This window comes from Limtongia smithiae (assembly GCF_038497785.1).
Source record: "Limtongia smithiae strain NRRL Y-17922 unplaced genomic scaffold V1518scaffold_12, whole genome shotgun sequence".
NCBI classification, from domain to species: Eukaryota; Fungi; Ascomycota; class Lipomycetes; order Lipomycetales; family Lipomycetaceae; genus Limtongia; species Limtongia smithiae.
The window spans coordinates 228404-248587 of NW_027117633.1; the positions used below are offsets into that span (position 1 = coordinate 228404).

The window sequence follows — 20184 nt, forward strand, 5'->3', positions numbered from 1 at the left end:
CAGAGGCTGTCAACACGCAAGCCCGTCCGGTCCGTCGCACGACGCTCTCAATTTTGTCAAATAAGCTGTCTGCAGCTTAGCACCGGCTATAATTCAATACACTTCAATCAGTATCTGCTCCATAAAACACCGTTAAACCCCTCGTATGTAAGAGAATTGATCGTGCTGCTCGTGAAGTCGTCGCGCCTCGAGTTGTCAACAAAGTTACCCACGTTCATGACATCCAACGTGCGCCAAAAACCGCACACATCCCATCACACTTCGCAACCTGCGTACAATTACCCCCCTCCCCCGGTCCACAACATGTTCTCCCGGATAGATCACTTTGATGTCAAAGGCAAGGTACACCACTGACCACCCTACCGTCTCTCTTGTTATTACTTCGATCTGCAAAACTAATGAATACAGCTCGTGATAATCTCCGGCGCGTCGCAAGGTCTCGGCCGCGCGCTCGCGACACAAATCTACGCTCGCGGGGGATCCGTCGTGCTCGTAGCCCGGCGAGAAAGTCTTCTTCGCGATACAGTAGCGGAACTGGAGAGCAGTGCAGCTTCCGGTGCCGGCGACGCTGTGAAGAGCGGTGGTGACGGTGTTACCACGGCCAGCGCACCTGAGGAGGGCCTGCTGTCGTCTGTGACACGGAAGGGTCAATTCGCGACGTATATCGCTGCGGACTTGACGAGTGCGAAGGAAGCGGAGCGTGTTGTTTCCGAGGCTCTACGGATTGGCGGGCGTGCCCCGGATTTCGTGCTCTGCTGCGCCGGTACGTATGGGGCTCTATCAGATGTTGACTCCAGACTAATACAAGCAGGCGCATGCATACCAAAACTCTTCCTCGATCTCACACCAGAGGAACTACAATCAGGTGTAGAAATCAACTACTACACCGCGTTATACCTGGCCCACGCGGCTATGAGAGCCATGGCGACAGCCGCCCCGCAGCCGACTACGCCACGAGGCATTGTGCTATTCTCCTCCGTGACACATTTCTACTCCTTCATCGGATACTCGCAGTACGCCCCGCTTAAATCCGCACTACGTTCTCTCGGCGACGTGCTTCGCCAAGAATGCATACCTTACAATATCTCTGTGTCGGTTGTATTTGCTGGAAACTTCCAATCCGAGGGTTATGACGCGGAAAACCTTACAAAACCAGAAATCACGCGACAGATCGAGGGCCCATCGGATGCGATCACTGCTGATGCATGCGCGGAGATTGTGATTCGTAAGTTGTCGGCGGGGAAACAGATGATTACGACGGACTTTATCGGCACGGTGTTGTCAGGATTGATGGTCGGTGCATCGCCTTCGACAGGATGGTTTCTTGTGCAAGGATTCTTTGCGTTTGCCCTGCTAATTTTCGGACCAGTGTGGAATTGGATGGTGAACCGGGATATTAAGCGGTATTTCGAGAAGAAGACACAGCCAACGATCAAGCCAGCGCCAGCGCCAGCAGAGGCTGCCGAACCCGTCAAGGCCTAGATATCGTGTACTATCAAATGTGCTATATTAATTTTTCAGTCATTTCTATCATCATTGTATACTGCAAAGTTAGTGGCCGGTGGTGTACCCAATCTGAACAGGCCACTGGACCTTAATGCCATATGCCTTCGCGGTATCGAGCACAAAGTTAGGGTTATGCAAAAACGGGCGCGCTACAAAAACGGCATCGACGCCGTGGCTTAGCACGTCCTCAATCACCTCCGGTGTGTGAATCGCGCCGACAGGCGCGACGCCAAACTCGGGGAGCGCCTCCTTGACGGGGTACGCGAAGGGGGCTTGGAAAGCGGGACCGTACTCGATCACGGCACGGGAGTCGACACCGCCAGAGGACACGTCGAGGAGGTCAACGCCAACGGAGGAGATAATCTTGGAGAACGCGACGGTGTCAGCAACGGTCCAGCCCTCGTTCAGGGTCTCGAGTCTGTCGGTCGCGGAAATGCGGAAGAACAACAACACGGACTCTGGAATGACGGCCTTGATCGCTTTGACGATCTCGACTGCGAAACGGATACGGTTCTCAAAAGAACCGCCGTACTCATCTGTGCGCTTGTTGGAGACAGGCGAAAGGAACTCGTTGATAAGGTATCCGTGCGCGCCATGGATCTCAATCACGTCGATGCCGGCTTTGACGGCACGCACAGCAGTGGCCGCGAAAGCCGCAACATATGCCTTGACCTCCTCCGTACTTAGCGCACGGGGAGCGACGTAGTCGGTGTCGAACGCTCCCTCGGAAGGTGCGACGACATTGTCTGGGAATCCCGCCTCGAGACCCTCATGCGCGTAGTTACCAGGCAACCACGGGGCGAGGGTGGAGCCCTTGCGACCGGCGTGGCCGATTTGAATGCCAATCTTCTGGTTCTGCGAGTGGACAAAGTCGACAATCCGCTTCAGCGGGGCAATCTGCTCGTCCTTCCACAGACCAGCGCAGTGGCCGGTGATACCACCGTTGGGCAACACCGCAGTCGCCTCGATAATCGACAACGACGCGCCGCGCACGGCATACGACCCAATGGCAACCAAAGTCCACTCCGATAGCATGCCGTCCTCGTACGAGTACTGGCACATAGGCGACACCCAGATACGGTTTTGGAAGGTGATGCCGCGGATGGTGAGCGGGGTGAAAGCCAGCGGCTGTTTCACGCCCTCCGGCGCGGACAGAAAGGTTCCGGCGGGGATGACCTGGGAAGGGGTGTAGAAAGGCACGCCAGCAGCGGGGTCGATGACAGTGGGGGTAGCCATTTTGGAGAAGGTAGATGTGCAATTGAGGTGCGTACGGGGGTAAATAGGGATGGTGAGAGTCGTGAGAGCCGGGGCGGTTAGCGCCGGCTTCCCGAGCATTACAAATCCGTGGTGCGCAGACCACGTTTGATATCGCGCCAACCTCGATAACAACCTAAGAAATTTACAAGCTATGAAGCGGTTACTCCATCATCCTCGTCTAGAGCGTCGACAAGAAACATATCGTCCTCCGCGTGCTCCGCTGCGTCGACCATCTGCCACTCCGCCCACGCGCGGCGGTCCGCGTCAAGCTTGTTACGTTCGCGGAGGGCCACGAGCACCACAGCAGGCTCTAATAGCACATGGTGGTGGTCGTGGCTGCTGCCCGCGGCGATAGCGGGGTCGGAGACGGTCACGGCGCGCCAGATGTAGGGCGCCACGTCGAAGTACGCCGCGGCCTTGTGACGTTGGCTGGTGTGCGAGTCGTCGTCAGGTGATAGTGGAGTGGTAGGATGATCGCTGGCGGTGTCTCCGCATAAGTAAACCGCGTCGCAGAGTAACAAAGCAACTGCTTCCATAAAATGGTCCAGCTCGACCTTCTTCTTCTCGTTCTGCGCCATCGCGCGAATCTCGCCCGAGACGGTAAATCGCCGATACTCACTTTCCTTGACTCTGGAGTGCACGTCGACAGTGTAAAACTGCTTGCGCACGATTGCGAGATGCGGCACGTGGATGATCTGGTACGGTAACCGCACGTCGAGATATCTCGCGATGTTCTCGATGAGAATGCACAGACGCCGCACCGCAGAGCGTAGGATCGCGGGCGGCGTGACCGCCAACGAAGCAAAATCGGGAACTTTGACGCTGCCGAGCTTGAGACGGCCGGGGTAGATTACTGGCACGGCAGTGGCTTCGTGGTGGCGAAGGAGACGGTCCTTGAGAGAGCGCTTGTGTTCTGCGAGAAGTGTCCATGTTTCGGGGGTGGAGTCGATGGAGGAGGATAGCGGCGGGGAATGCGGTATAGTCGGGGAGGGCGCGTGTTCGAGCGGTGCCTTGCCACCGTCGTGCTCGTCGAGCAGTTCGATACGCATGATATCCCGCAAGGTTCCTAGAACACGCACCCGCTCAGTGCCCAGCGTCTTGCGCATGCTTGCGACTCTCGCGGCAGCACGATCGCGCGAGCGCACAACGTGTCCGACCTCCAACGCATGTGCATTGCGCAACGCGGTGTTTGCACGTACCAGCGTCGTCGATCGCGCGTGCACATCTGCCCTTAACGTTGCAGCGCGGGCGTTCATCTTTCTTAGCTCCTCGCGGTACTCTTTCAAAGAAGAATTGAGCTGCTGCACGCGTACGGCAGTGCGCGCGACGGTGGTCGCCGCATCTTCGTGAGTGCGGGGAGGCACGGCGGATTCGACGGCGGCGGCGAGCGCATTGCGGGAAGAGAGAGCGCCGAGGAGATGCAGACGGTCTGCGAGCATTGTCGCGGCGGCGCAGCGCGCGCAGGTGAGCGAGGGGTCGGGACGGTTGCAGGTGCCGCAGCAGGCGATGAACTCGTGTGTATGTGTTCCGGTCATCGTGGTGGTCGTGGTGGTGGTCATCGCGGCTGTCGTAGTGGTGGCTGCTGTAGTCGCCATAATGGCGGGGGCAGCGTTCGGTCAGTCGATCGCTGCAAAGGAGTGCCACATTAGAGTGAAAGCGGAGAGATGAAGAGGCGGGGTGTGGTAGTGGTAGTAGCGATTACTGATGTAGTTCGAGAGAGCGGTGGAGTGCGTGCCGGGAGGGAAGTCCGGCCATGACTGCGCAACCGGCGGATCAACGATGAGGTCGTGGAGGTTAGCTGCACAGCAATCTGAAAGGCTGTCACAACGACTGCAGTCAGTTCTGTAGCTCTGCCTACAAAGGACTACGAGAGCAGACTGCAAATCTGCTACTACCGGGTCTCTCTTTAGCTTGCGTGGTGATTCTAGTGCAATACTGGCAGCCCAGCGGCCAAGCCGCGAGGCTGACTTAGCGTGTACCTGGGCCTTGTACTCTAATAATCACGTGCTTGACTCGCGAGGGCTAGGGGAGTCGGATTGGGATGAGGATTCGAGACGCGTCGTCGCGTTTGTCTCGCCCGTCTTGCGCGTTTCACTTCGCCAGCTTTCCCGCCACCGTCGACTGCGTGCACTCCAGTTCAACGCCAGGTACCACTTGCGCGATTGACTCACCGACCGGCGGATTGAGTGGTGTCCACGAGGCGCATGACGGAAACGACCATGCCACAGCCGCCGGCAGTGTGCACTGCCGAAGACGCGTGCAGCGACGCGTCGCCGCCGACGGCAGCAGGAGGGAGCACGCCGCCGTCTGCCGCGGACGAGGACGTGGTGTTTGAGGAGTACCGCGCGATCATGTCGCGCGCGCAGGAAGAACAGCGCGAGATCTTTGGGAGCTTCCGCGAGTTCAGCGATGTACACGGCACGCGGCCGGGTTCACAGTACTACTTTTCACTAACCATGTGTGTAGGACGTTGCGGCGTGGGTGCGCGCGGCGGCGCAGTTTGACCACCTGCGGGCTCGGAAGCGGTGGGCATGAGGGAGCGCGTTTGGAGCTGAGACGAGAAACTGACTGACGACAGGATCAAGACCCGCCTGGAGTGGGCCGCGACCAAAGAGGCAGAGATCACGGGGTTGCAGCAGGAGGTGAGCGGGTGTGTGCGGGGGCTGCGGGCGGCGCTGGCGCTGCTGGGCGCGGACGTGGAAGGCCGCGGCGACGAGAGCAGAGAGTGAGAAAGATTGCGCTTTCCAGAGGCGATGAAGCGAGCCGGGAACATGAATTAAAATTGCACTGCAGTTCTAGCGCGCCTGTCGCACCCGCCACGCGTCTCGACCCTTCCGCTCCGGCGCCGCCCGACTCCCGAAGTGTGCGCTGTGACCGCGGGGTCGGGCCGCCGCGCGCTCTAGTCTAGCACGCTCACGAGAAGACGTTTGAAGGCAAATTAGTGAGCGGTCTGGGCGGGCGCCGCGGCAGGCCGCACTGTGGAAGGGGATGACGCGGCGATGCGAAGGAGATGAGCTTAGGGAAATTAACGGTGTAGGTTGTGAGCCGCGTGACACGCGGGTCACAACTGGCGAGTACACTTCCCGTTGGGGCGCTGTGCGGCAGCATACTCTCCCGTGGTGTGCCTGGCGGCCGTGCAAGTTGAACAAGTGCGCCGGGCCGAACGCGAACAGCCGAACAGCCAAACGCTGCGGAGACAGCCGCTGCGACGGACTGGTGATATGGTACTGGATGTGTGGCGCGAGGATGAGAAGTACAAACCCCTGTGGGTGTGACGGTGTGTGCGCCACGCGTCGCCGGTTCGGCGTCGCGTCAACAAAAATAAAACGCGGCGTGCAGCCCCTTCTGCGTGCCCCTGTTCCACTCTCGCTCACTCCGCCGCTGTCTTCGTGCTTCGTCTTCTCGCTCTCTTCCACCTCCTCCTTCTCTCCTCCTCTCTCCCTCCCAGTCGCTCCTTTCGTCGCTCTTTTTCGCCGCTCAGCCTCCGCGCCTCGCTCGACGCGTCGCGCCGCGCCCCTTCGCTCCTTCGTACCCCTCGCCAGTCGCCACTCCTTTGACAACAACCGCAATGCGTGCACTCACGTCCGCCCTCGCTCTCCTCGCTCTCGGCGCAGTCGCCACCGCGTCCACCTGCTCCGAGATCGACGGTAACTACTACTGCGACGAGGTCGACTCCATCGTCTATGAGAACGTCGGCTTTTCCGGCTCCTACGACGAGGTCACGGACATGTCCTCCGACTGTGTTTGCTCCACCTCGTCCACCTCGTTCTCCGGCTCCCTTGCGCCGCTTAACCAGGACGTGTCCATTCACTTCCGCGGCCCCATCAACATCAAGCAGGTCGCTGTCTACACTTCCTCCAGTGCGTCCTCCACCAAGCGCAGGCTCAAGAAGCGCGAGGCCAGCCCCGCACCAGCCCCCGTCGCCAAGCGCTCCGAGCACGAGCACGCCCTTCGCCACGCGCTCCACCTGCAGAAGCGCGACCTTGTGTGGGTCACTGAGGTTGTTACTGTTGTTGAGACTGTTTGGTACGACCCCGAGTCCACCACACTTCAGACCACCGCCCCTGTTGAGTCGACGATCACCACCGAGACCATCGCGGGCGAGACCCTTGTTGCGGCAGTTATTGCTTCCCCGGAGACCATCACGGTAGCCAGTTCTGAAGCTGCCTCGACCAGCGCCTCCTCTGCGCCTGCTGCCGTCTCGACCTCATCTACCCCTATTACGACTTCGTCGTCCTCTCCCGTGGAATCACCTTCCACCTTTGTTGTTGTCACCACGACATCGTCGTCGTCCACGTCCACGACCTCCTCGATTGCGTCTTCGTCTTCGTCTTCTTCGTCGTCTTCGGCCTCGGCCTCGGCCACCGCCTCCACCGGCGACTGGTCCCGCATTGCCTACTACGATTCCGAGTCTGGCTCCTCCTCTGGCATCACCTTCATGAACAACCTCGGCGGTACCAATAGCTCCGGTGTCTGGGACACATGCTGGGGCAACTCGCTCTCCTATGCCAATACCGATGGCCAGACCGCTGCCGCCGAGGCGCAGATCCTCGACGACGTCGAGATCCCCTCCGACTACGAGGTCATCATTTTCTCCGACACCCCATGCACCACCGACGTCTGCGGCTACTCTCGCGACGGTGTCGACACCTTCGTCGGCTTCTCTGGCGACTACAAAATGTTCTTGTTCGAGTTCGGCATGCCCACCGCCACCGACTCTGCCACCGCTAATTACGACATGCCCGCCATCTGGTTCCTGAACGGCCGCATTCCCCGCACCCAGCAGTACGGCTCTTGCTCCTGCTGGACCTCAGGTTGCGGCGAGCTCGACGTCTTCGAAGTGCTCTCCTCCGGCCTCTCGTACATGACCACGACTTTGCACTCGTGGCAGGGCACCGGCACCGAGTACGGCGGCGGCGGTTCTTCCGACTACTTTGCGCGCCCCACCAGCGGCACGATGAAGGCGGCCATCATCTTTGACGGCTCGGACGAGTCCATCTACCTTGTGACCCTCGACGACTCTGTCGACTTCGACACGACCATCACCGCGGACACGATCGACGGCTGGATTGCTAACATCGACGAGACCGTGACCATTTCGTCTTGATCACGTCGAAGAATACCTAGTGTTGGTATGAACATTGCGCACTTTTGCACGTATTTTGCTCGCTGCTTGGAATATTAGTTGTACCTTTTTGTTCGTTATACCTGTACTGTACTATAGTAATGTGTGCTATGTCGCCTGCGGGCATGTGTTTTGTTTAGTTTTGTGAAGAAAACACTTGATTATTGAGCCAATGAGCGCGCGGGGGATAAGCCGAGGACCGCCCTGCGGACCCCGCTTCCCCACATACTTCTGTGTTGGGGACGAAAACACGGATTCGGGTGCACTTTAATCCGCGGGAGTTCCTTCAGGCCACTGACCCCAGAACAGCCCCGCACGTGAAGACGCGCCGCTGCGCCGTATTTATGCCGGCCCTTCGCCGCTGGCGCCTGCCGCCGAGATCGTTACTTCCTCATTTCTCTTGTCACCACCAATGTCGGACCGTGTAAGGACCCTTTCTCTCGATCTCGAACCACTGCTAACATGTCCAGGTCATTGTTGTCGGCGGCGGCCTCTCTGGCCTCTCCGCCGCCCACCAGCTCCTTATCAACGGCGCTAACGTCGTCCTCCTCGACAAGCAGGGCTTCTTTGGCGGCAACTCCACCAAAGCAACCTCCGGCATCAACGGCGCGCTTACTCGTACCCAGGTCGACCTTCACATTGCCGACTCGGTCCAGCAGTTCTATGACGACACCATGAAGTCCGCACGCGACCTCGCACGTCCTGACCTGATCCGCGTGCTTACGTATAACTCCGCCGCTGCGGTCGAGTGGCTGCAGGACGTGTTCAAGCTCGATCTCACGCTCGTATCGCGGCTTGGTGGACACTCGCAGCCGCGCACGCATCGTGGGCACGACGCAAAGTTCCCCGGTATGGCCATCACCTACGCGCTAATGGAGAAGATCGAGGACTACGCCGAGTCGATCCCCGATCGCGTGCAGATCCTCAAGAAGGCGCGCGTGACGACCCTCATCAAAGATCCCGCCGACGACCACAAGATTCTGGGTGTTGAGTACGAAAACCTCGAGACAGGCGAGACACTTAAGCTCTATGGGCCGGTCATTCTGGCCACTGGTGGCTACGCCGCAGATTTTACGGAAGACTCGCTTTTGAAGAAGTACAGACCCGATGTGTATGGTCTGGCCACTACCAACGGCACGCATGCCACTGGTGACGGACAGAAGATGATTATGGCCGCGGGTGGCTGCGGCATTGATATGGAGAAGGTGCAGGTGCATCCGACTGGCCTGGTGGACCCCAAGGACCCAGAAAACAAGTGGAAGTTCCTTGCTGCAGAGGCGCTCCGTGGCGAAGGTGGCCTACTACTCACCGGCGACGGCGATCGGTTCTGCGATGAGCTTGGACACAGAGACTACGTCTCCAACGAGATGTTCAAGCGGAAGGCAAAGTGGCCGATTCGCCTTGTTCTCAACGGCAAGGCATCGGATGTGCTCGATTTCCACACTAAGCACTACTCTGGTCGCGGGCTCATGAAGAAGATCACCGGGAAGCAGCTCGCAGCGGAGATTGGCTGCGGTGAAAAGAAACTCGCGCAAGTGTTCGCCGAATACAACGAAATCGCTGCCGGAAAACGTAAGGATCCGTATGGCAAGAAGTTCTTTTCAAATATGCCTTTCGATATCAACGACACAAACTTCCATGTGTCGCTCGTGACCCCCGTGCTGCATTTCACCATGGGCGGTGTTGAGATCAATGACAAGTCCGAGGTGATCAACAAGGCCACTCAGAAGCCTTTCGAAGGCCTCTTTGCATGCGGCGAACTTGCGGGCGGTGTGCACGGCGCGAACAGACTTGGTGGGTCGAGTTTGCTGGGATGTGTGGTCTACGGCCGTGTTGCGGGTGATACGTCCTCCCATTACATGTTCCAGAAGCTGCTCAAGGGCGGCGCGGCGTCGTCGGCAAGTCAGAGACTGGGGCTCATTTCGCTGCATATTGACCCAGCGAAGCCGGGATCGGTGACGGTGCAATGGGATGGCGCGTCGTCGAGCAGCGCAACCGCGTCTGCTCCTGCCACCGTCGCTGCTGCCCCTGCTGCGGCATCTCCCTCTCCCGCTGAGGAAGACTCTAAGAAATCCGCCACGCCCAAGGAATTCTCCATCCCGACAAAGGAGTACACGGTCGCTGAGGTTGCGAAGCATAACAAGAAGGACGATTGCTGGGTGATTGTCAAGGGAATCGTGATGGACCTGACCAAGTTCCTGCCGGACCACCCGGGCGGCGTAAACGCGATTGTGAACTTTGCGGGCCGCGACGCAACGCCGGAGTTTGAGATGCTGCACGAGGACCGTGTGATTCCGAAGTACGCGGCGTACACAGTGGTGGGAAGGATTACGGGGACGAACCCGGTGCTGGAGCCATAGGCGGGTGCGAGTGTGTGCGTGCTGTGAGGTGTACTCTGTATATAACTAGTTCATGATGATTGCGTTCGGTTAACATATTTTAAAGCAGAAGGAGAAGGGAGAAGATGACATGGACGAGGAAGCCAGAGTGGGCACGTGCCAATAGAGTTCCAGGGTCAGGGGTTGCCCTGTGTGGGAGACAGAAAAAATTTCCTGCGCCTTTACACCCGCTCTTCTTCTCCTTCCTCGTCCTCTTCCTTACCTCGACCTCCACCCTCACCACTCATCACCACCATGTCTGCTGACGAAGTCTTCCCGGGTGCCATCGGCATTGTATGTTTTTATTTTTGACTTTCCATGGTTTGCGTTTGCTAACTCTACCAGGATCTCGGCACCACCTACTCGTATGCGCATCGCTGCTCCTTGAAAGAAGACTTTTCCACTGACCGCCGACTCCCAGCTGCGTCGCCACCTACGACTCCGCTGTCGAGATTATCCCTAACGAGCAGGGCAACCGTGTCACTCCCTCGTTCGTCGCGTTCACTGACAAGGAGCGTCTCATCGGCGATGCCGCTAAGAACCAGGCCGCGCTTAACCCCAAGAACACCGTCTTCGATGCCAAGTGAGTTTCTATAGAGCAGGGAGGAAGAGGGAAGTGCTAAATGTGCGGTCAGGCGTCTCATTGGCCGACGATTCGACGACCCTAGCGTACAGAAAGACATGAAGACCTGGCCGTTCACCGTCAAGCCAGACCCTACCGAGCAGCCGCTGATCGAGGTCGAGTACCTCGGCGAGAAGAAGACTTTCTCTCCCCAGGAGATCAGCTCTATGGTCTTAACCAAGATGAAGGAGATCGCCGAGGCGAAACTCGGCAAGAAGGTCGACAAGGCCGTCATCACCGTGCCTGCCTACTTCAACGACTCGCAGCGCCAGGCTACCAAGGATGCCGGTGCAATCGCCGGTCTTAACGTGCTCCGTATCATCAACGAGCCCACCGCGGCCGCTATCGCGTACGGTCTTGGTGCTGGTAAGACCAAGAAAGAGAAGCACGTTCTTATTTTCGATCTTGGCGGTGGTACTTTCGATGTCTCCCTCCTCAAAATCGAGGGTGGTGTCTTCACTGTCAAGGCTACTGCTGGTGACACTCACTTGGGTGGCCAGGACTTCGACACTAACCTCCTTGAGCACTTCAAGGCCGAGTTCAAGCGTAAGTCTAAGCTCGACATCAGCGAGGATGCGCGTGCTCTTCGTCGTCTGCGCTCCGCTTGCGAGCGTGCGAAGCGTACTCTGTCCTCGGTCACCCAGACGTCGATCGAGATCGACTCTCTCTTCCAGGGCGAGGACTTCAACTCCAACATCACCCGTGCGCGTTTCGAGGACCTCAACGCCGCGCTATTCAAGAGCACGCTCGACCCGGTTGAGCAGGTGCTCCGCGACGCCAAGATCGACAAGTCCGCTGTCGACGAGGTTGTGCTTGTCGGCGGCTCGACCCGTATTCCCAAGGTTCAGAAGCTTTTGACTGATTTCTTCGACGGCAAGCAGCTCGAGAAGTCGATCAACCCAGATGAGGCCGTCGCCTACGGTGCCGCTGTCCAGGGTGCTGTTCTCACGAACCAGGCTGTTGGTGAAGAGACTGAGGACCTGTTGCTCCTTGACGTCGTCCCCCTTTCGCTCGGTGTCGCCATGGAGGGTAACATCTTTGCCCCTGTTGTTCCCCGAAACACTACCGTGCCCACCATCAAGCGTCGCACGTTCACCACCGTCGAGGATCACCAGACTACCGTGCAGTTCCCCGTCTACCAGGGCGAACGTGTTAACTGCACTGAGAACACGCTTCTTGGCGAGTTCGACCTGAAGGGTATCCCACCCATGCGCGCGGGCGAGCCCGTGCTGGAGGCAATTTTCGAGGTCGATGCGAACGGCATCCTGAAGGTTACAGCGCTGGAGAAGTCTACCGGCCGGTCGGCCAACATAACAATCTCGAACTCTGTCGGCAAGCTCTCGACGCAGGACATTGAGAAGATGATTAACGACGCGGAGAAGTTCAAGACTCAGGACGAGGCGTTCTCGAAAAAGTTCGAGCAGCGACAACAGCTCGAGAGCTACATCTCGTCAGTGGAGTCGACCATCACCGACCCTGCTATTTCGCTGAAGCTGAAGCGTGGATCCAAGGACAGGATCGAAAACGCGCTGTCGGACGCGATGGCGGCGCTCGAGATCGAGGATGCCACCGCAGACGACCTGCGAAAGGCGGAGCTGCAGCTCAAGCGCGTCGTCACCCGTTCCATGTCGACCCGTTAAAATTTTGTCGTGGTTACTTTACACACACTCTTTCTTTATTTGCCCCATATATACATGTTTCCACTCGTTGTAGGGAATTAGTTGTTTATCAAAAGTTCAGCAGGGTTCTTGTTAGCTAGTGTAGTAAGAAGATGACGTATAACTTCATGGTGGTTTTGGGGTAGCGCAGTAGTGGAGTTAGTGGAGTTCTGTTCGGAGCACGCAGCCATCGGGTTAGGGTGTTTCAACTATGTCCTTCCAATTTTCGTGAGTTCATCGTTGGAGTAAAGTGCTGTGCAACAATGTCGGAACGAGGAAGTGGAAGGGATCGTGAGAGAGACTACCGACCGCGTGATCGCGACAGAGACCGCGAACAAGATAGCAAGTACAGAGACAGCAGAGACCGCGAGCGCGACAGACACTCCTCCGAGCGCCAGCCATACCGTCACGCGCGTTCACGAAGTCCCGCGCGCGACTCCCGTCATCACTACAGCGAGATCAAACGCCGTATTACGCGCTATGACGAGAAATATGACAGCGATATAAAGCCTGAAGGGTCGGAGAAACTTCGAGAGAGAGATCGCGGAAATGAGAGGGATGAGTACAGGGACCGCTATCGAAACGGGAGAGCCGGGGGGGACGAGCGGAGAAGGAGGGATGACAGTCGGGAGCGTGATGAAAGGCGTGCAAGGCGGCGGTCTCGGACGCCACCGGTAAGAGATGAGAAGGAGTATACGGGCGGCAGGAAGAAGGTAGATGACAATCGTGTCCGCGACGTCCGCGACGATAGGTTCGAAGCCGCGGACGAAGATAACAACGATGAGGAAGACGACGATGTGAAGATTGCACGCATGATGGGCTTCGGCGGGTTTGGAACTACGAAGCAGAAGAAGGTGTCTGGAAACGACGCCGGGCTTATCGCGCGAGAGAAGGTGCCGCAGTATCGGCAATACATGTACGTTGCTGAGTCGTGTTTTGGGTAGTGGAGATGCTAATATCCTTGCAGGAATCGGCAGGGCGGGTTCAACCGCGCCCTATCGCCCGGAGGCGACCAGTGACAAGCGGGATCTCAAAAGTTGTAGAAGATGAAGAAATGGCATTTCCGGTCAGGGAAGGTAGTGAAAAGTGGCGTTGGGAGTTATATACCCTAACCCTTCACTCACAAAGAAATTTTCTAACAATCGTCGCCGCTAACTTTACCATCTTCCTCGCCCTCCCCTTCATCACACATAATGGTTTCTGCGTCCAAAGCCAAGCGTGACGCGAAGCGCGCCGAGAAGGCCACCAAGCCGGCTAAGGGCTCAAAGGACTCGTCTGCCGCAACTTCCGTTGCTGGTGACGACGGCGACGCTCCTGTCGCCGCTGTTGCGAGCGAGGTCGCGAAGCTGAAGCTCCAGCAGGACGAGCACGGCATCTCGGACCGTGTCACGACTGGTGTGCTTTCCAGTCTCGTTACATCTCGCGATATCAAGGTGTCATCCGTCTCGCTCGTGTTCCACGGTAAGGTGCTTATCCAAGACTCCACGCTCGAGCTCAACTACGGCCGTCGTTACGGTCTGCTTGGTGAGAACGGCTGCGGCAAGTCCACCTTCCTGCGCGCCATCGCCGCGCGCGAGTACCCCATTCCCGAGCAGATCGATATTTACCTGCTCAACGAACCCGCTGAGGCGACAGACTACTCCGCACTGGAGTACGTTGTGCGCGAAGCCGAGCATGAGCTCAAGCGGCTCGAGGATATGGCGGAGGAGATCCTCGAGAAGGACGGGCCTGAGTCGCCTATTCTCGAGGAGCTGTACGAGCGTGTTGAGAGCATGGACCCGTCAACTTTCGAGTCGCGCGCGTCGCTGATTCTGCGCGGTCTCGGGTTCACAAACAAGACCATCAAGAAGCGCACGCGCGATATGTCCGGTGGTTGGCGTATGCGCGTCGCGCTTGCGAAAGCACTGTTCGTCAAGCCGAGTTTGCTCCTGCTCGATGACCCCACCGCTCACTTGGATCTCGAAGCCTGCGTGTGGCTCGAGGAGTATCTGAAGCGGTTCGACCGAATTCTTGTGCTCGTATCGCACTCGCAGGATTTTCTCAACGGCGTGTGCTCGAGCATGATCGACATGCGCGCTCGGAAGCTGATGCCATACACGGGTAACTACGACTCATACGTCAAGACCCGTGCAGAGCTGGAGACGAACCAGATGAAGGCATACAACAAGCAGCAGGAGGAGATTGCGCACATCAAGAAGTTCATCGCGTCCGCTGGTACGTACGCCAACCTTGTGCGCCAGGCAAAGTCGCGACAGAAGATTCTCGACAAGATGGAGGCGGACGGGTTTATTGAGAAGGTTGTTCCGGATAAGGTGTTTTCCTTCCGGTTCGCCGACGTCGAGAAGCTACCACCGCCCGTGCTGTCGTTTGACGACGTCACTTTCTCGTATTCTGGCAACGCAGAGGATAACCTTTACGAACACCTTGACTTTGGTGTCGATATGGACTCTCGCGTTGCGCTCGTCGGTCCCAACGGCGTCGGCAAGTCGACGTTGCTCAAGATCATGACCGGCGAGCTGCAGCCGACTGGTGGCCGTGTGTCGCGCCACTCGCATCTCAAGCTCGGTGTGTACTCACAGCATTCGGCCGACCAACTCGACCTGCGCAAGAGCGCGCTCGAATTTGTGCGCGACAAGTACCCTAAGATCTCACAGGACTATCAGTACTGGCGCCAGGCACTCGGCAGGTATGGTCTTACTGGTGAAGGTCAGACCGCGACGATGGCCACCCTATCGGAAGGTCAGCGTTCACGTGTTGTGTTTGCGTTGCTCGCGATCGAGAATCCCAACGTGATCTTGCTCGATGAGCCCACCAACGGTCTCGATATTCCGACGATCGACTCGCTCGCCGAGGCAATCAATGAGTTCTCTGGCGGCGTTGTTGTGGTCTCGCACGACTTCAGACTGCTCGATAAGATCGCAAAGGATATTTACGTGTGCAACAACAAGACCACTACTCGATGGGACGGCTCGATTTTGACGTACAAGAGCAGTTTGGCCAAGAATATTGTCATGTAAAAGTTGTCTTTCTTTCTATGGCTCTTAGTTGTGTTTGTTTGTGGTTCGGGGATATATATATTGTCGGTTATGGTTTAGTATAGATCAGAAACGGGACGAGAAAATGTGATTTACTGGTTGTTTATATTGTGCATGTATATTGTACATGTAGTAGTATCATGCAGCGGGCAGATAACCTAGAGCGATGGGCTAAGGCTCTCGGCACCACCCTGTGTCGGCATAGTGAATGCGGGTACTATATAGGTGGGTTTGGCTGCTCAGGACGTGAAAGTCCTGGTTATGATCTCGATTCACGACCTGGCAGGCTCTACTATCTGACACTTGGCCGTGACGCAATGTTCGTTGTTGGTGGTGAAGTCGTAAAGAGTGCGATGTGGTACTACCGTCGCGTCCCGTTTAGGTAACTACGAAGCTGACCGCCATGAACAATACGGACGAAGTTAACGACGCCATATACTACGACCCATCGCTCGGCAGTCAAAATGTCGCGTCCTCGTTTCGTTTCCGTGTGGCAGAGCGAGGTCAATCGCGAGAACTCCTCAACCGACGCTGGCTTCGGTTCTAGGTCTGGAGCCTGACAACATGCCTCCTGGATTCACCACTCGGACCGTAAGGATGCAGAGAGATTGCAGGATCTGCGATAATCACTGCTTTGGTATTTAGTACAAGTTTAATTCAGTGGAGACTGTGCGCGGATGTTAAGTTATGGAAACCTTGCTATGGATGACGATGTAATACGTTTTGTTGGCATTGCTAGAGCACTACATGGAGTACTTGCCCCCACATTGCCATATTGTTTTATGAGCAGCGAGGAAAAGGATGAAGCTGTAATTTGATATTCGGAATTTTCTTTTTTCTAGTTTCTGATTGGATTTAGGTTAACTACTCGACATCAACATGCTCTTGAAAGTCGCTACATATTTGATGATGACCAGTTTTCTGATTGACGGTCCCAACATGGAACAAATATCACAAGCGATTGCGCTCACTGCAGTCTTACACAGTGTGCTTGGTTCATTTATGCCTATTTTGAACTCATTTCCCGATAGCCATATACATACCTTGTTGATTTGCTGTTACTGGCAGTCGTCAGTGAAATAACGGCTCTGTGTTAGTTTACGATCCATGCTGTTATATCAAAGTTATGCGGATAATCATCACTGGCCATTGCTGCTGTGACATTCTTGAAGAGGCTGATGTGTATTTGGCGAAAGCAGATGGGTCAAGCAGCCTTGGCTTGCTGACAATTCCGCAATTTAGTGGCTTTTGACATGGTATTACGAAATATTAATTCAATTGAGAGCTTTTGTTACAAGTGAATAGAGAGCCAGATGGTTTTCAACCTGACGAAGTCATGGTTACCGATCTTATAAACCCCGTTATCAGTCACCGCCACTATTCATAGTATGAATACCTGCACGTAGCAGCGTGTAAACAACCTTTGGATCTCTAAGTTCGAATCGCCCACAGTCACTACAAGCTGCGTGGTCTGAATTGTTATAAACAGTGCTGATTAACATGCAATAGAGGTACGGATCAATCGCGCGCACATGCAGGGTCATGTAGGGACATATTTCGTGGTGGTCAGCTTGTGTACGCACAGTTCAAACCGGGCTCAACTTCATGAACTTCGCTCGACCATCTACCGTCCAAGAACCGGCACGCACAGCATACCGCAAAGAAAGTGTGCGCTCGTGCTATAGCCCAGGTCGACAATGAGAACAGAACACAGCTGATATCACGGTGCCTCCAGCAGAACCTGTGCACCTGCCGATCATCGACAAGCCAGTAGTATCATACACACTCCACACATGCTCATTACTAATGCTAATCCCGGCTGCACCGCGGCTTAAGTCAACGGCAAGTGGACATTATGAGATTATGATCACTTCTGGGCCGCCATGATGACCGACCAATTCGCGGAGACGGCGCGCTCGATGTGCAAATTCGAAAAGTTCCGGAACAAGTTCAAGTGTATATGTGTCGATTGTGATATAGCATTGATCAGACCATAGACGATAAAGATGAATTAACTTGGTTGTGTGTTGTACAGCAGGAGACTTAGCTAGCTTCCAATCTCTTGGCTCTTCCTCGTGTTGACATTGTGAATGCCGGTGCCGGTTTGCTAGGTTTGTCGACTTTGGATTTCGTGGCTCTTGTGATTTGCGAGACTTTGGTCATGGATTTCAAAGATTTCGTGGCTTTACTCGTAGTTTTGGTAATTCTAGTCGTAGATTTAGCCCTATTTGGGACCTTCCCTGGCTTGGTCGCTTTGACCTTCATTGCAGGTTTGGCCACATTGGAAGAAGTCTTGATCCGTAATTTGACTGCAGGCTTGGCGATCTTGCTCTTGGTGGTCGTTACCTTCGTCTTAGCGATCCCTTTAGCTGCAGTAGTCTTGTGGGGGCGAACGCGACTTTCTGTCTGGAGCGAGTGTGCCGCTTCTTTGAGAAGGTCAGAAATGAAGATATTCGGCGGGTTCTGAGGGAGTGTGTCTAGCACGTCTGTTGCTTTCTGTTTCTTGCTGATCTTAGTCGTTGCTGACATGCCAAGCTGGCGTTTTCGTGCTTCAAGTCTCTCGACACGGCGCAGATGCACGAGACGTAGTTCCTCCTGCACCTTCGCGCGCGTGCCTTTGTACTTCTTCTCGCGATTGCGCCAGCTTTCGAATTTCTGTGATGACGCTTCAAGTTCGTCGAGAAGTAAGTATCGCTTTTGCGCCATCTCGGTCGCATTCTTGGGGTCCGAGACTGGTGTCATTGCGACGACCGCGCGGCGCCAGTCGCGCGAGGAGATCAACTTCTCGAGTAACCGCGAAACGCGAAGTTTGTCGTACATGATCAAGTCGCGTTCATAAGTCAGGTATTGTTTCTCCTGGCGCTCACAGTGCTTGAATGCGGAAACAAACACGTCGTCGGGGAGGGTGTCGGTAGAGCCACGGGTCTTGGGACGGTGAGCACCGCGGGAGGAGGTCTTGTTACTTGTGGTGATGTTGGTGGGGGAGGGGTCGTCGCTGTTGAGTTCGACAAGGGCGCCATCCGAGAGGGTGCGGGCTGTAAAGGAAACTTCGGGGTGGATGCGGTGGTGGCGTGCTGGCGTGGCAGGGGCTGTCGAAGGTGCGAAGGTGGTGTCGATGATGGGGATCGGGGTGTTGTAGTCGATGTGCTCTGTCGACGCGTTAATCTTGCGGATCACCAGTAGTGAGCAGGGAACTGTGACGTACCTCGAGCGACAAGCGTATCAAACCAGAGCGGATCGTTCGCGCGCTTCTTGGCCGCGTGGATGTCCGCCTGGTGCGCGACCCATTCGGAGTCTATGTCGCGGTACCAGCTGCGACCTTTGGGGGATGACTGGGAGTCGCAGTTTGCGGGGGAGATAGCGCGCTTTGGCGGTATTGGTGCTGCAAGGGTCATTGATAGAAGAGTTTGGGCGGAGTATGAAGCGAAGGAAAGGAGTGCAATCAGATCATTGTTGGTGATGAAGTTGTGCAGACTGCGACGTCGTACTGCCGTCGTGTCGCGTATGGTTGCATGTACAGACCGCCAGGAATATCGCGGATCTAACTTTACGATACACATACCGCTGTCCACGAAACATCGCTCACTGGACAGCATATTGCATCCCCGATCTGTTCTACCATATTCCAGATCGAACCCCACAGAACATGCAGTAAGTCTCAATGTCGCTCTGCTTGCCCGTCACTGTTCATGTCGAAATGGTCCGGTTGACACACCGGTTTTCTCGCTCATAGTAGAACAGAGTGTCTTCCTACGGATCCTTCTTTTTGCAGAGCGCAGACTGACATGTGGACAAACTCAACCACGGTGGATATTTGGCGAGGTCTGCTCTGATATCGTTCACTTCACACTTCATGTCAATATCTTTTTGCCTGTGTGTCCGCCTCGTTACTAATCGATGACTCTACCAGTAGCACGGCATCAGGAAAAGTTTGTCGGCAAATGCCCAACCAATACCGACCTCAGTTCATATGAAGTGGCGGGACCTACCCCTCTCGGAATCAGCGGCTCGGATAGAGCGTTGTAGCAAGATTGCCTGCTCCGAGATAAGTACCGCTAACTTATTCACACCAGTTCTGCATACACGAAATGATGAAGTGGTCAATAAAGGGGATGATGCAACGGATGGTGACCCAGTCCGTTTTGTCGGCGTGAGTCAATCACCAGCTGATGACCTGGAAGTGGCTCTTATTTTACCCCATTCTCTACCGAGTAGTGAGGGAAATGATAGCGTGGTAACTTGAAATAGGAATTTTCAGTGTTTCTAGCCTCTGAGAAGATTCTCAGGTACTTTTTCGACAAAATGCACTTACAATTCTGGAAAGGTTTGATGCAGGAGTGTGTCATGCTATCGACGGTATCAACATTGACCGGTTCTCAAATGCCGATCACACTCTAGGCTAGTCTACACACGGCATATGACTTATTACAGACTCTTCTGGAGCTAGTTTTTGTCAAGCAACACACATATAAGTTAGATTTTCTGTTACCGTATATGCGCATAGGCCTGCAGGACTGCTAATGATCATTGATCCGCTCACCTCCGTCTGTCTGCAGGTTTATGTGGATCACAGGGGCTGGGGCTCCTTGCGATGGCACTCTTA

The 20184-nt window shown here is 55.8% G+C and overlaps 9 protein-coding genes across 9 annotated transcripts; 6 read left to right on the forward strand and 3 right to left on the reverse strand.

Moving 5' to 3' along the window:
- Positions 1–178: 178 nt before the first annotated feature.
- On the forward strand, positions 179–1652 carry V1518DRAFT_421780 (uncharacterized protein). Its single transcript, XM_066905304.1, has 3 exons — positions 179–342; positions 409–763; positions 812–1652. Exons 1-3 carry the CDS (start codon positions 217–219, stop codon positions 1480–1482), a joined length of 1152 nt encoding a protein of 383 aa, XP_066757662.1. The 5' UTR covers positions 179–216; the 3' UTR covers positions 1483–1652.
- V1518DRAFT_421781 (uncharacterized protein) lies at positions 1486–2774 on the reverse strand. Its single transcript, XM_066905305.1, has one exon. It carries the CDS (start codon positions 2740–2742, stop codon positions 1552–1554), a length of 1191 nt encoding a protein of 396 aa, XP_066757663.1. The 5' UTR covers positions 2743–2774; the 3' UTR covers positions 1486–1551.
- A 138-nt stretch (positions 2775–2912) lies between these two features.
- Positions 2913–4298, reverse strand: V1518DRAFT_376976 (UV radiation resistance protein and autophagy-related subunit 14-domain-containing protein; the record flags this gene model as incomplete). The annotated part of the gene is made up of 2 exons (XM_066901562.1): positions 2913–3616; positions 3809–4298. 2 exons carry the CDS (start codon positions 4296–4298, stop codon positions 2913–2915), a joined length of 1194 nt encoding a protein of 397 aa, XP_066757664.1.
- A 2033-nt stretch (positions 4299–6331) lies between these two features.
- V1518DRAFT_407242 (putative TOS1-like glycosyl hydrolase-domain-containing protein) lies at positions 6332–7870 on the forward strand (the record flags this gene model as incomplete). The annotated part of the gene is made up of 1 exon (XM_066901986.1): positions 6332–7870. The coding sequence occupies one exon, from the start codon at positions 6332–6334 to the stop codon at positions 7868–7870; it is 1539 nt and encodes a 512-aa protein (XP_066757665.1).
- A 289-nt stretch (positions 7871–8159) lies between these two features.
- Positions 8160–10429, forward strand: V1518DRAFT_421786 (FAD binding domain-containing protein). The gene is made up of 2 exons (XM_066905306.1): positions 8160–8312; positions 8359–10429. Exons 1-2 carry the CDS (start codon positions 8301–8303, stop codon positions 10246–10248), a joined length of 1902 nt encoding a protein of 633 aa, XP_066757666.1. The 5' UTR covers positions 8160–8300; the 3' UTR covers positions 10249–10429.
- V1518DRAFT_421790 (heat shock protein 70 family) lies at positions 10430–12676 on the forward strand. Its single transcript, XM_066905307.1, has 4 exons — positions 10430–10560; positions 10612–10631; positions 10688–10849; positions 10902–12676. Exons 1-4 carry the CDS (start codon positions 10522–10524, stop codon positions 12526–12528), a joined length of 1848 nt encoding a protein of 615 aa, XP_066757667.1. The 5' UTR covers positions 10430–10521; the 3' UTR covers positions 12529–12676.
- Positions 12677–13702, forward strand: V1518DRAFT_421792 (uncharacterized protein). The gene is made up of 2 exons (XM_066905308.1): positions 12677–13462; positions 13514–13702. Exons 1-2 carry the CDS (start codon positions 12810–12812, stop codon positions 13563–13565), a joined length of 705 nt encoding a protein of 234 aa, XP_066757668.1. The 5' UTR covers positions 12677–12809; the 3' UTR covers positions 13566–13702.
- On the forward strand, positions 13703–15737 carry V1518DRAFT_421794 (P-loop containing nucleoside triphosphate hydrolase protein). Its single transcript, XM_066905309.1, has one exon. It carries the CDS (start codon positions 13740–13742, stop codon positions 15561–15563), a length of 1824 nt encoding a protein of 607 aa, XP_066757669.1. The 5' UTR covers positions 13703–13739; the 3' UTR covers positions 15564–15737.
- A 1708-nt stretch (positions 15738–17445) lies between these two features.
- On the reverse strand, positions 17446–19647 carry V1518DRAFT_104102 (something about silencing, SAS, complex subunit 4-domain-containing protein). The gene is made up of 3 exons (XM_066900661.1): positions 18787–19647; positions 17928–18730; positions 17446–17787 (listed from the first exon to the last, which is right to left on the reverse strand). Exons 1-3 carry the CDS (start codon positions 19175–19177, stop codon positions 17767–17769), a joined length of 1215 nt encoding a protein of 404 aa, XP_066757670.1. The 5' UTR covers positions 19178–19647; the 3' UTR covers positions 17446–17766.
- Between the last annotated feature and the right edge of the window lie 537 nt (positions 19648–20184).

What these genes read in the sequence shown, in the direction of transcription:
- V1518DRAFT_421792 (XM_066905308.1), top strand. Translation starts at nt 12,810, where the DNA reads ATGTCGGAACGAGGAAGTGGAAGGGATCGTGAGAGAGACTACCGACCG. An exon ending in CCGCAGTATCGGCAATACAT is followed by an intron (nt 13,463 to 13,513) that starts GTACGTTGCTGA and finishes ATATCCTTGCAG; the next exon opens with GAATCGGCAGGGCGGGTTCA.
- V1518DRAFT_421781 (XM_066905305.1), bottom strand. Translation starts at nt 2,742, where the DNA reads ATGGCTACCCCCACTGTCATCGACCCCGCTGCTGGCGTGCCTTTCTAC.
- V1518DRAFT_421794 (XM_066905309.1), top strand. Translation starts at nt 13,740, where the DNA reads ATGGTTTCTGCGTCCAAAGCCAAGCGTGACGCGAAGCGCGCCGAGAAG.
- V1518DRAFT_104102 (XM_066900661.1), bottom strand. Translation starts at nt 19,177, where the DNA reads ATGCTGTCCAGTGAGCGATGTTTCGTGGACAGCGGTATGTGTATCGTA. An exon ending in TGATACGCTTGTCGCTCGAG is followed by an intron (nt 18,731 to 18,786) that starts GTACGTCACAGT and finishes ACGCGTCGACAG; the next exon opens with AGCACATCGACTACAACACC. An exon ending in AAGGGATCGCTAAGACGAAG is followed by an intron (nt 17,788 to 17,927) that starts GTAACGACCACC and finishes ATCTACGACTAG; the next exon opens with AATTACCAAAACTACGAGTA.
- V1518DRAFT_421780 (XM_066905304.1), top strand. Translation starts at nt 217, where the DNA reads ATGACATCCAACGTGCGCCAAAAACCGCACACATCCCATCACACTTCG. An exon ending in ACTTTGATGTCAAAGGCAAG is followed by an intron (nt 343 to 408) that starts GTACACCACTGA and finishes TAATGAATACAG; the next exon opens with CTCGTGATAATCTCCGGCGC. An exon ending in TTTCGTGCTCTGCTGCGCCG is followed by an intron (nt 764 to 811) that starts GTACGTATGGGG and finishes TAATACAAGCAG; the next exon opens with GCGCATGCATACCAAAACTC.
- V1518DRAFT_421790 (XM_066905307.1), top strand. Translation starts at nt 10,522, where the DNA reads ATGTCTGCTGACGAAGTCTTCCCGGGTGCCATCGGCATT. An exon ending in GATCTCGGCACCACCTACTC is followed by an intron (nt 10,632 to 10,687) that starts GTATGCGCATCG and finishes GCCGACTCCCAG; the next exon opens with CTGCGTCGCCACCTACGACT. An exon ending in AACACCGTCTTCGATGCCAA is followed by an intron (nt 10,850 to 10,901) that starts GTGAGTTTCTAT and finishes ATGTGCGGTCAG; the next exon opens with GCGTCTCATTGGCCGACGAT.